This window comes from Chaetura pelagica, unplaced genomic scaffold (genome assembly GCF_000747805.2).
Source record: "Chaetura pelagica isolate M959 unplaced genomic scaffold, ChaPel_1.0 scaffold315, whole genome shotgun sequence".
NCBI lineage: Eukaryota > Metazoa > Chordata > Aves > Apodiformes > Apodidae > Chaetura > Chaetura pelagica.
The window spans coordinates 1446804-1458607 of record NW_009953187.1 but is presented as its reverse complement, the minus strand read 5'-3'; the positions used below and the strand labels follow the sequence as shown (position 1 = coordinate 1458607).

The 11804-nt window shown below is 34.9% G+C and overlaps 1 protein-coding gene across 1 annotated transcript in view; it reads left to right on the top strand.

The window, feature by feature from the left end:
• The first annotated feature begins 4977 nt into the window (after positions 1 to 4977).
• SCAF8 (SR-related CTD-associated factor 8) overlaps positions 4978 to 11804 on the top strand; it is a 32454-nt gene continuing 25627 nt past the window's right edge. Inside the window, exons 1-4 of the mRNA XM_009997350.1 lie at positions 4978 to 5057; positions 6886 to 6930; positions 9714 to 9875; positions 11684 to 11772. Coding sequence (XP_009995652.1) covers positions 5019 to 5057; positions 6886 to 6930; positions 9714 to 9875; positions 11684 to 11772 — 335 coding nt within the window. The 5' untranslated portion in view covers positions 4978 to 5018. The remainder of the gene's footprint in view (positions 5058 to 6885; positions 6931 to 9713; positions 9876 to 11683; positions 11773 to 11804) is intronic.

Genomic DNA, 11804 nt, shown 5'->3' with positions numbered 1-11804 from the left:
TTTGGGCAAGTGTTTTGTATGAGCTGATGTTTATCCAGAAAAGCAGGTAAATGGCTAGTGAGTGAAATTAGGCAAATTTTCTTCATAATTCAAGAATCATATGGTAGCTCTGCTGTAAAGCATGTCTTCTGAAGTTTCATAATGCTTCGTGTGTCTGCTTCTTTACTTTCTTCCAGCTTGTATTGCAAATGTGACTAATCTGCTTCAAAACCTCAGAAACTTTGTGGTTTTGTCTGCCAGCTGAAGATTACAATGTTTCACTTTTGACCCTCTTAAATGAAACTTTATCACTGTTTTGGAAAGCATGCAGCTGACTGAGGTGATAAGGCTCAAACTTCATTTGAATAAGGTCTTTTAAACGGAGAGCTGTATTTTATACCAGCATTCAGATATCTAACTGTATTTTATACACTTATTTAAAAGAGTGGGTGTGTTTCATTATGGTATCTGGGCACCGACTTAGCAATTGGTGATAGCAGTTCGTGAGTGAGTTGTGTCCCTCTCAGGATTGCCAGAGCTTCCCTCTTAGCTAAGGAAAACCACACTGGGCAGTTTGAAGCCACATCCATTAGCCTGGCTCTCACTCGCTCTGTGTTCATCTCATTTGGTGTGTTCCTTCAGTCCCATCCTTCCCGGTTGATCTCCACTACTCAGATTGTATTGACATCTGCTATCCCCTTAGTAATTCTCGATGCAGACTGAAAAGTCATATTTATCTTTGTTCTTCACATGAAAGCTTCTCCATAATTTTCATTATCCCTAATGATTTCATGCCAGCCTTGGAGATTAGAGGGAAGAGCAGAAATTCCAGGGGTATTGAGAGGTTGAGTGCACAATGTAGGTTAGTACAGTTGTCTGAATAATATTGTGGTTCTAAAAGTCCATCTGGTTGATTTACTGCTGAGATTTTTCTAGTTTACTGTTGAGTTGTTGCTTTCAAAGAAATGTCTCATGTATCAGCAGATCCCTTTCCTGAATGATAGTAGTAAGCTTCAGTGCCAGTGTCCACTACTTCATGTGTACTTATGCTTACTTTGTCTGCCTTTTTATTACTCTTCCATGTAATGCTCACGAGTGGTACTCTGCTGGGACTTCCTTCTAGTACAAACAAAACTACTGTTGATTCAGATTGTTTACTGGCTGTCTTTATGGAGTAATTGGTGAGGTTATTTGTCATGCAAGGGCCTGTTTAGAAGAGCTTAGTTTCTTTGCAGCCTTTTGTGAAGGAACTTTAGTAAATATCTTTTGATAGTCCAGGTGGGCTGTATCAGTATGTTCACTGAGATGTGGCTTTTCCTTACAACAGATGCATGGAATTGTGTGCTCATTGATTCTTTTCTTTGGAATAATTTATACAGATTTTTCTGGTTACAAACATTGAACCTAACTGATTTGCTGTTTCCTGATTCTCATCTTGAACCCATTTCAGAAATGAATGTCACTTTTCTTGTCTCTCAGAGCTCCACAAGACTGAAACTGTTTAAAGTGAGAATTCATGCATCACAGCTACTGGGTCTTTCATTCTTGATTTCTGTTCTAGCACGTAATTGTTTTTCACATTGTAAGCTTTTCTTTACCTTCTTATGAGCACACTTAAGGAGGATTCTGTTGTGGGAAGTTTCCACAGTTTTCCCTGTGTAGATCTAAAAAGAGGAGGTGGTCCTTTTGCTGTAGGGTTTTATCACCTATGAATCCTCTTTATGTGCTGTGTCCTGGAGGAGCACTCTAACAGATCTGCTATTCCTTCTCTCTTCTTAAAGGGCTGATTTTTATGTATTGTCCTGTTTGTTTTTCAAACATGATTGCTTTATTTTTTACATCTACATTACCGGTCAGAGCTTATGGTCACTCCTCCCCTCGCCTTCTTTGGACACCATTCTGATTTTCTTAAACATACTAATTTACTTCAGATAGTTTACCTGACTTTACTATTTAGCCATGTCAGCATTTTATCCTAGTTTGTTTAAAGGCTTTTTTTATGTGAGGTCAAGCATTTATCTTCTGCCAACGAGCATGAATGCCTTACAAAAGCATGATCAGGAAATAATTATAGCAAACTCTTTTGGCTAAGCATTTGTACAACAGGGCATACTGGAAGAAAAGAGCCAGAATATAAGCACAAATTTTAAAAGCAATATATTTTAACTCTTCGTTTTCGCACTTTAAAATAATTAATAATTTGTAGTTATTTTGCTTTAACTAGATTTGGAGAATATCTGCTTCAGACTTCTGTCATGGACTGACAGACCTAAATCACCAGTGTTCCAAGTGAATATACTTTTAAAAATTAAATGTACTTATAAAAAAATTAAAGTGTCTTAAAGACAATAAAGGAAAAACAATTCAGAAGAATTATTTTTATATTTTTTTGCTTCTTCCTTTGGCTTCTTCCAGGTACTAAATTTAGGATTTGTGTTTTCCTTTAAGTGACTGTTAAAACATGGGACAGGTGTAACCATTGCCTCAAAAAGCCTGCTTCTACAGAAGTAATGTTCTTAATTTTGGTGTTTCTTTTCATCATTTTTTCTATTTCTAGGTTGAATTATCTGTTGTTAATGCTAAATTTGATTCTGTGATACCTGGAATAAAGGAATGGGATGCTAGGAACAGTCCTTGTTATCCTCTTGGTTTTTGCCATATTCTGGATGTGTGGTACTAAGATACCTGACAGTACACAGCTGATGCTTCACAGTCAGTTGTGTGCAAGTCTTCCGTGTTTCCCAGCACTGCATTGTAGCTTTCTAAATGCTTTGAACTGCCCCGTCCACTTCTCTTTCCTAATAATTTTGAAGCTAGTGGACTGGTCAGGTGTTGCCCCAGTGTATTGAGTCAGTGGTTCTGTCTCCTCGTAGCAATGTATGTCATAGGTGAAGAAGCTACTGTTTCTGTCTCTTCTGGGACTGTTTTCAGATCGGCAAGGTGGCTTCTTGAAGATAGAGTGATTTCATTTTTGCTCACATATTTGTGAGTTGCTTTTATTAGTATTTGGACTTTGAGAGTGCTGACCAGGAATACCCAAACTGACACTGCTAAGGTACTACCTGAATGTAAGCAAAGTGTTTCTGGCTCTGTAGTGGCTGCAGAAGTATTTTATCTGTAGTTGCACATCATCCAGCTAAACAAGTAGCCAAGATAAGTGGCCTACACAGTCTGTCTAGTAAAACACCTGTGAGTAACTGGAAGTTGCTGACTGGAGACTCTTGATTTTCTGCCTCTTTTCTGCCTTTCCCGATGGTTGTGAAGAGGATTTATGTATTTGAATTCTAGAACAGTATTGCTTTTTAAGAAGCATGTAAGTAATTAAGAATATTTTGCATTAGTGCAATGCACTAATAATGGCAAATAGCATTAGTAAGAAGTGTTAACAGTTATTTAAAAGTGGTAGTAACTGTTGTTTTAAAAGTGGATGTCCAGCTGTGAACTGGTTATAATTTCACTGTTTTAATGGAAGTCCTTTCGAGCTGAGGAGACATACTTACGTTTGGACTAACACCTTTTTTTAGTTTGTCTTTTTACAGCTATAAAAGCATTAGTTAAAACTTGTAATGATGGGAAGGGTAGAAAACACACATCTCATGTTTGTAGGGAGAAGAAATCCTCGTCTGTTGGAAACTCAAATACAACAGAATACCTACTTGTTAACTTCAGAGTGATAGATTATTATAAGCAATTTGGGGAGCATGACCTATATTTAACATTGTCTAATCCATTCCACCTGTTATATTTTACTTTGTTAAATGTGAACAATTTTGAATTACACTTTGAATTACATTACTGTTTCAATGAGTTTTTAATGGAAAAACTCCAGTTCTTTCTGTCTTTAGGAAGAAAGAAAAAATTGTCCATGGATGGCCATTTCTAATATCAGGGCTCAATTTTTGACCCATCATACTTCTAAACATCTGTGTTGTAAATAAAAATACCATCTAAGTTAAGTCAGTAATATCCTTAAAAGTCATTTGGCATTTTCTGTTTGGTCTTTTTATATATGCAAGTAGCAAATATTAGGCAGTCCCATGTCTGGTAACACCTACGGTTGAAGGAAAAAAGAGCATAATTTTGTTCAAAGGCATATATTGTGAATAATCAGGAGGGTTCACAGCAAATAAATAGCCCTGGACATGGAGTCCTGACTCAGAGTGAAGGAAGGAGTTGTTTCCAGTTGCCACCTATCAGTCATAGCTATGAAGTTACTTTATGTACAGTTCTCACTATGTAGCAAATTTCTGATTAATATCTGTCATGCTGGATTGCTTCTGCTATGTGGTGTATGTACTAGTAAAACAAGTAGAGCTATTACTGCATCCTGGGAGAAAATTGTTGCAAAACTCTGCTGCCTGTGTACTGTGGCTGTTTTGATGGTTAGATATTTATGAATTTACAAAGCTGTGTTTAAAATTGAGAACCCAGCTGAATAGAGCATTTGTGTTACTTTTCGTATTATTATTCTTCTGAGTTAACACAGTGAATGAAGGGAATCTTAACTTTTTCCATTTTGTTTAATGGAAAATAAAAAAGATTTGATTCAGCAGACATATGATGATGAATATAGTAAGTAGTTGGTTAAGCTTCTGTTATGCTTCCATATAGGTGGTCAAGTATTTTTTATTTTTTTTTTGCCCTAGGATGAAAAACTTAATAAGAGCTACCGTATTTGCATATCATATGCATTTATTTTGTAACTTCACCTGCAGGTGTCTACTGTATTTAGTGCTAGTAAAACTAGGTATATAGTGACTATTGGCAAGAAAAACCTGTTCTCTTTTAAGAATTTTGGATCTTGAATTGTATTTTATTGGGCCTTTTTAGTTTTTCTTCAACAGGGATACCTTTTCTGGTGTAATATATCCTGAAAATACAACGGAAATAAAAAGCAGCATTTTCTTGTGGAAAAAGTATGTATTTTTATACTGCTTATAACTGCAGAACATATTTCTAATAACTGAGGTTTTGTTTGTTTGTTTGTTTGGCAGTTGTACTCGCTAAATGATTATAAGCCACCCATTTCTAAAGCCAAAATGACACAGATCACCAAGGCAGCAATCAAGGCTATAAAGGTAAGAAACTCACTGATTTCTTTTGACTACATTTCCATTTATTGTGTGTGTCAAAGCAACTGAATGCCTTAAAGAACTTGCTTCAGAACTTTTTAGCTCCCTTGTTGTGTGTACAATTTCCAAGTTACAATCAAATGTGATACTGATGGGATATTCAGGAGTGGAGCAGAAAGCTTAATTTGTTGTGTGACTTTCATTTGCTGTTTGTCATATGTGAGAAAGAGTTATACTAACTTGATTGTTCTGTTTCACATCAAATGATGTGAAAGACTTTTTTTTTTTTTTTTGTTCCCTCAGTTTAAAAAGAAAATAGTGACATTACCTGGGAACTGAAGAATAAATAAAAAGCTAAAATATAAAGCTACAATTCCCCATCTCCCTTCCCCTCTCCCTCCACAAAAAAAAATATCTAAGATACCTGTGCCTTTGGATCAGTTAAATTGTTTATCTCATTTTTACAAATTCCTAGCAGAGCTTTTCATGGATGTTGTGCATAGGTTTTATTATTTATGTTGCTTAGGTATAAATTGTTCTAAAGTTTTAGCTTTGATATGCTAATTAAAGACTTTTTGACACAAAGTAAGCCTAATTGCCAAACAGCAATGGAGCTGCAGAAATCAGCTCTTAAAAATGATGGAAGGAAGTATAGTATTAGTGTTAAGCATTAAAACAAATGGAAACTCAGTGAAAACTGGAGATGAAGAAGGTGATAGGATAAAAGAAAAAAAGTATCAAACTTATTCTCTTCCTTTCTACATTCCTCTGAGAATGCAGATACATTTTCAGATAATAAAACCTATATTGGTGTTTTGGGTAATTTGGAAAGAGACTTTTCTGATTGACAGAGGAGTGAAACTCACTGGATTTCTTAAATAAGAGAAGTCTGTGTAAATGTTAGTGTATGCGATATAATGAAAATGCTAAATACTTGCATTGAACATAAACAAGTAGTAGTTGGCAGTAAATATTTCTGTAATTAAAACAATTAGACGATATAAAAATGTTTTATCATGTATTTTACTTGAAAATATCAGAAAAAACTTCTTTACTGTGAGAGTGACAGAGCACTGGAACAGGGTGCCCAGAGAGGCTGTGGAGTCTCCTCGCTGGAGACATTCAAAACCCGCCTGGACACGTTCCTGTGCGATGTACTCTAGGTAATCCTGCTCTGGCAGGGGGGTTGGACTAGGTGATCTTTCGAGGTCCCTTCCAACCCATAGCATTCTGTGTGATTCTGTGTGAATCCTGCTTCCACTCTTAAAATTTCAATAACACTATCTAATTATGCAGAGCACTTACTGAGATGATATAGAACCATTATGATGATTTAAGAGATTAAAAAACAGCAACAAAAATACCAAGAAACCAGGCCAATTTAAAAGCAAAACTGTTCGCTAGGTGTTAAGAGATCTTCCTGTACTCATGTTTTTAGGTTATTGAAGTTAATAGTTGGAAAGTAAGTTAATTACACACAAGCACTATGCTTAGTAACACTAGGCTAACATCTTCAGTTGTGTACAATTAAATAATTGTAAGTTTTTGAAGGAACAATTACATTATTCTCTTAGTTCTCTCTAAGTAAGTGCATGCTATTAAAAAAAAAGCAGCATTAAAAAGTTTCAGAAGGCAAGAAAAAGTGAAATTGACTTTCTTAGATGCTGTTTTCTAAGGAAAACACCATGCTCTGTAGGTATGTAGACAAATGTAGGTATTAGATTGCTGGCTAATAATCCAAAGTTTCTAATTCTTGTTTTACTATCAATATTGCATGACTTGAACATGCATCTTCAGATTTTGTTCTCTACTGAAATATTATTTTATTTTTCAGTTCTACAAGCATGTTGTACAGAGTGTTGAGAAGTTCATTCAGAAGGTAAGTCAGTCATATGTATTTTGTGTTAGCACTGAGAAAAATCTCCTCATTCTGGGTTACAGTGTTGAAGACCATCAGGTTTTAGGTAGATACATGGATCAATATTTCTCTCACGTGTTCATTTGTTTCAGTTTTCAGTCACATTCAATTTGTGGTAGTAATTTGATCTGTGATGCAGAAAGACAAATACTTGGCTCTCCTTTTGAAGTTATAAGGTACTTTTATCTGAATCACTGTGGAAACTATCTTTAGACTACTTCTGTATGCATTCATTTAGTGGTAAAAGAGGCTGTCAGCATAGCCCATGTGAACAGCTGACAGCAAAAGATTTGACAGTGTTTTGGTGATTGACAGCTGCTGTGGCTTTTCTGCCAGGTTTTCACATAGATTTTGAAGCTGAACAGAGGATGATCAATCAGCCTAATGTTGTGTGTGATAGGAGATGTAGCATTTCATTTGGTGGTTCCCTCTAGTTATTTAAACAAAAAGACTAGAATTTAGACCAAAGACTGGAATTACTTTTTGGGAAGATGCAGTATTAATGTAAAGATTCTGAATAACAAAGAATTTTATTGCATTTTGTTTTCTTGCAACAGTTAATTATTCTTGGGTAAAACTGCATTTTGCCTCCGGTTAGAAAGGCCTGCATTCCAATTTGTGAGTCTTTCCTTCTTGACTGCATACTTCCTGACTGTTCTTTGATCATTTTGGTACTGACTTTCTTCTGCTTCTGTAAATAGGAGTTAATTATGATCATATTGTGTTTTTATTTTGTCTAGCAAGCTAGATAAGTTAGTTGGTGAATGTTGCAATTTTGGGAGTGATATTTCTTCTGTTATCCATTTTCAAGCAGTCTGGATTGCTCTGTGTCAGTAACCTGTCTTCGTCATTACCTTTCATTCCATGGTGTCCTGTGTGTGTGCTGCAGTGCCTTTTGGCAGTGGTTGGACAATGTAAACAGAAGAGCTCAGCTTCAGCCCAGTATTTTAAGTGCCTCAGAAGAATTAATTAAAGAATTATGTCAGTTTTAGAAAATCAGTCCTGTGTGGAAAAGGTATCACTAGTATGTTTTGTGGCAGTAGTGAAGACTAGTAGTATACTTCAGTATTGTTGCTGGTGTTTTGTCAAGTAGATGACTTTTGGGGCATCATCTCTGACTTCTTCCACCTGTAAGAAAAAGGATCAAGAAATATCCTTTGATCTCTGTTGAATACTACAAGTGGATGGGAGCAGGTATACATCTTACCCATCTCTGATCAGTAGTGCTTTGCGGTTTTATGTCCCAAAATTAATCTGGAAGTGCCTGAGTTATTGATAACTTTGTTAGAGATCACTCTGGATTCGATGTTTCCTTTTGGTGGGCTTGATGTGTTATTTTCAGTATTTCATGAACAATTTAGTGAAATGTGCAAATTATTAATAACATCAAGTAATACGTTATTTTAGTAGAATTGGAGAAATGCAGATGAAAGCTAGCCATTTGATATTTATGAACTCAGTTTGTATGTTTGGAAGGTAATTGGTTTGTTTTCCAGGAAGCACTCACTTCAAGTTAAAACTCAAGACTACTGAATCGTCTGTTGAAATCTGCCATAGACTTGTTCAGAGTGATGTCAGTGCCATCTCAATTAGCTTGCTACTGATTCTTTACTACTCCAATATTTTCTTTCTTCTGGGTTTTTTATCAATTTAAATACAGAGAAGAGTTGTCTGTTCTGTATGCAGAATACTATTTTTGTGGTAATAATTTAGTGAAAATTTCTGTAGCTACAGTACGTTGAGGTGATTTTCTTAAGACTGTATGTATCTTATTACATTTTAATTTTATAACTTTAGTAATTAGCATTTATTCTTAAAAGAATGCCACACATTCTTAAAAATAAAGAATGCCACATGTAAATACAGTGAATCATATTTAGAGCTGAAATAAATGCTTTGTGAAGGTTACAAATGTTAGCAAACCAGCACTTTACAAAATACGAAGTTTGCATCTATGCTATAACAAAATTAATAGTGTGAAGAGTTTGTTCGGCACTGTATTGGAGATTTAGTGTGTTGCATATGTTAACAGACTACCTGGGCCAGAGGGAATGGGTGTACTTTCCCATGTTTTCCGTAGTGACTTTTGTGATAAGTGTGTACAACCAATATTCATTAAGTGAATCTGTGTCATAGGATATTCTAGTGATGATTTCATTATGTTTTTGTATGACTTTTCATTCTGTCTTAACTGCATCAGATAACTGTAACCAGTTTTACTTTGCAATTAAAATTTTAGCTTTAGTATTTAAATAAGTAACAGTACCTAAGTAATTCATCTTGTGGTTGGCAGACGTTTAAAAATACCATGTTGTTTGCAAATTATGCAGGTTTTCTAGAGTTTTAAAGTAAGCGTCGCGTATGTTCTCAATCAAACAAATGTCCAAATAAATAATTTTTGTTCTGGCAGGGGGAGAATATACCACACACTCATTACAACAGTGTAAAAGAAAATAAAAATAATTTTAATGTTGACTTTGATAATAAAGAAGGACAAAAATATTTTGCATTATATTTACAGCTTGTCCCAATGTACTTTAAGAGTTTCTTCATGCTTTATATTGGTCTTGTAAAATAGAGGTTGCTGGTTTTGAGAGAGCTTCATTTTTTTAGGATAATTTATTAAACAGAAAACATTTTGGTAATACTTTGACCTGTTTAAAAAGGACTGTTAATATTTACTCTGCAGTTAATTTTTAAAAAATTATTTTTCACATATGCATGTTTTAAATCATTTTTTGTAGTGCAAACCAGAATACAAAGTACCTGGTCTGTACGTCATTGACTCCATTGTGAGACAGTCCCGACATCAGTTTGGACAAGAAAAGGATGTGTTTGCTCCAAGATTCAGTAATAACATCATCAGCACTTTCCAGAACTTGTACCGTTGTCCTGGGGATGACAAGGTAAAGCACTTAAGAGATTTTTCTAACAATGGTTAGAATGTTGCATATAAAAAATTTTGATTGCACTTTCAGCTTGCTAGAGTGGATCTAATTATAGACTTACACATTTACATGTATTTCTTTAATTTTGCTTGTCTGAGTGTAGGGATGCTGGAAAACACTTCCAGTTAGACTAATTAGACTTTTGGAAGGCTTTTCAGGAAGACTGGATATATTTGAGTTAATGTGTTTTGATGGGGAAAAAATAAGTGGACATGTGGAAGGACAGGGAATTGTAATCAGTCTTTTATTGTCGTCTTCCCCCCTTCAGTGAGTAAATGAACAAGTAGGGTTTTTTTGTCAAGGAATATCTATCTTGGTAGCATTATCTTCAGTACAAGCTGGTGTATTTTGGACTAAAGGAGCAATAGAGAAATGATTAAGTGTCTTAAAAATATCTTTCCTTTCATACTGAATCAACCAATAGCTGAATAAAGCCCAACTTGAATAGCTTGACCCAATTGAGCAATTGTGGGTTGTTGGTTTTTTTTGGTTTTTTTGTTTTCTTTTTAAATCAAACAAGTACAGTAGCATTTCATTTAAAGTTGCAAAAACCCTCTGCCAATTCCTTTGTCTGGCTCAGACATGGAAAGTACAAGGGGGGAGATAGATACTGAGGCACATAAATAGTTTTATAATCCTGTTTTGGTTAGAAGTGGGAAATTAGAGCCTCTGATGGACTTGTCAAGGACTGCTTATAAACCAACATTTAAAGAAGAAAGGCTAGCATATGGTAATGCTGAATGGAAGCCTCCAGAGATTTCTTTCAAGGAGTTCTAAATTATGTCTTCCATGTAGTGAAAATTTAGCACTTCTCTCTGTTAAGTATCATGTTGGAGTTTTGGACAAGTAGACTTTGTTTCCTTTGTTGTAAACACTGTTTATGTTTTATAAAATTTAGATAATTAAACCATCTTAGTGACAGCAAACGCAAGATCTTATGAAGAACTATCTGTTCTTTATAATACAACTGCCCCCTCCTCCGAAATAAAAATGTCTTTCCATTGTGTATTCCTGTCTAACTTTTCAAAATGGTAGTAGAATTTAGAAGAGACAACATTTGATATAGAAATGCAAGCTGAACAAGTAGTTATATCTAATGGAATTGTATAAAGTATTAATTTTGATTTTTTTCCTTCCATGTGATCCACATTTTTTTAGTACTAGTATGTAAATTCAATAGGCAGGCAGTGGTGTTCCAGTTTAAACTTTTAAATTCCTCATTTCATCAAGAAAGCTTGCAAAATATTGAGCTATTTTCTTAATAAAAGCAGTTAGCCATCTTACTAGTATGTGCCCAATTTTCAGTTGTCATAAATAATTTTGGTTCATAGGTAGATCAGAATTGCATTCATATATATTTACTCTAGAAGTTTAGGAGACTAATAATTCCTTTTCTTCATTCTTACTAATGCTTAAAAATCCTTTCTTAAAATACTTTTCCTTCCATACTGTCTTTCAAGACTAAAGGTACAAAAGAGCCATTTGATAATAAATTTGTTTCATTTTAATATATTTCATTTTCTGTTGAGAGAAGACTGTCACTATGTCCATAGAGCTTTTACTGTTGCCTAGGGTCAGCCTCAGATTTGTAGCTTAGATATCTTTGGTGTGACCCACTATAACTATTCTTACTGTTTTTACTGTTTGTAGATCTAAATATGCTTCAATCGAGACATTTTGACATTGCTAGTTAAAAAAGCCAGAACCGATAATAACAAGAAATATAGGCATGACTCAGGTCTTTTGTTACACTTTCTTTGTTTTAGAGTAAAATTGTTAGAGTGCTAAATTTATGGCAGAAGAATAATGTGTTCAAGAGTGAAATTATTCAGCCTCTCTTGGATATGGCAGCAGGGATTTCTCCCCCTGTTTTGACCCCCGTCTTTC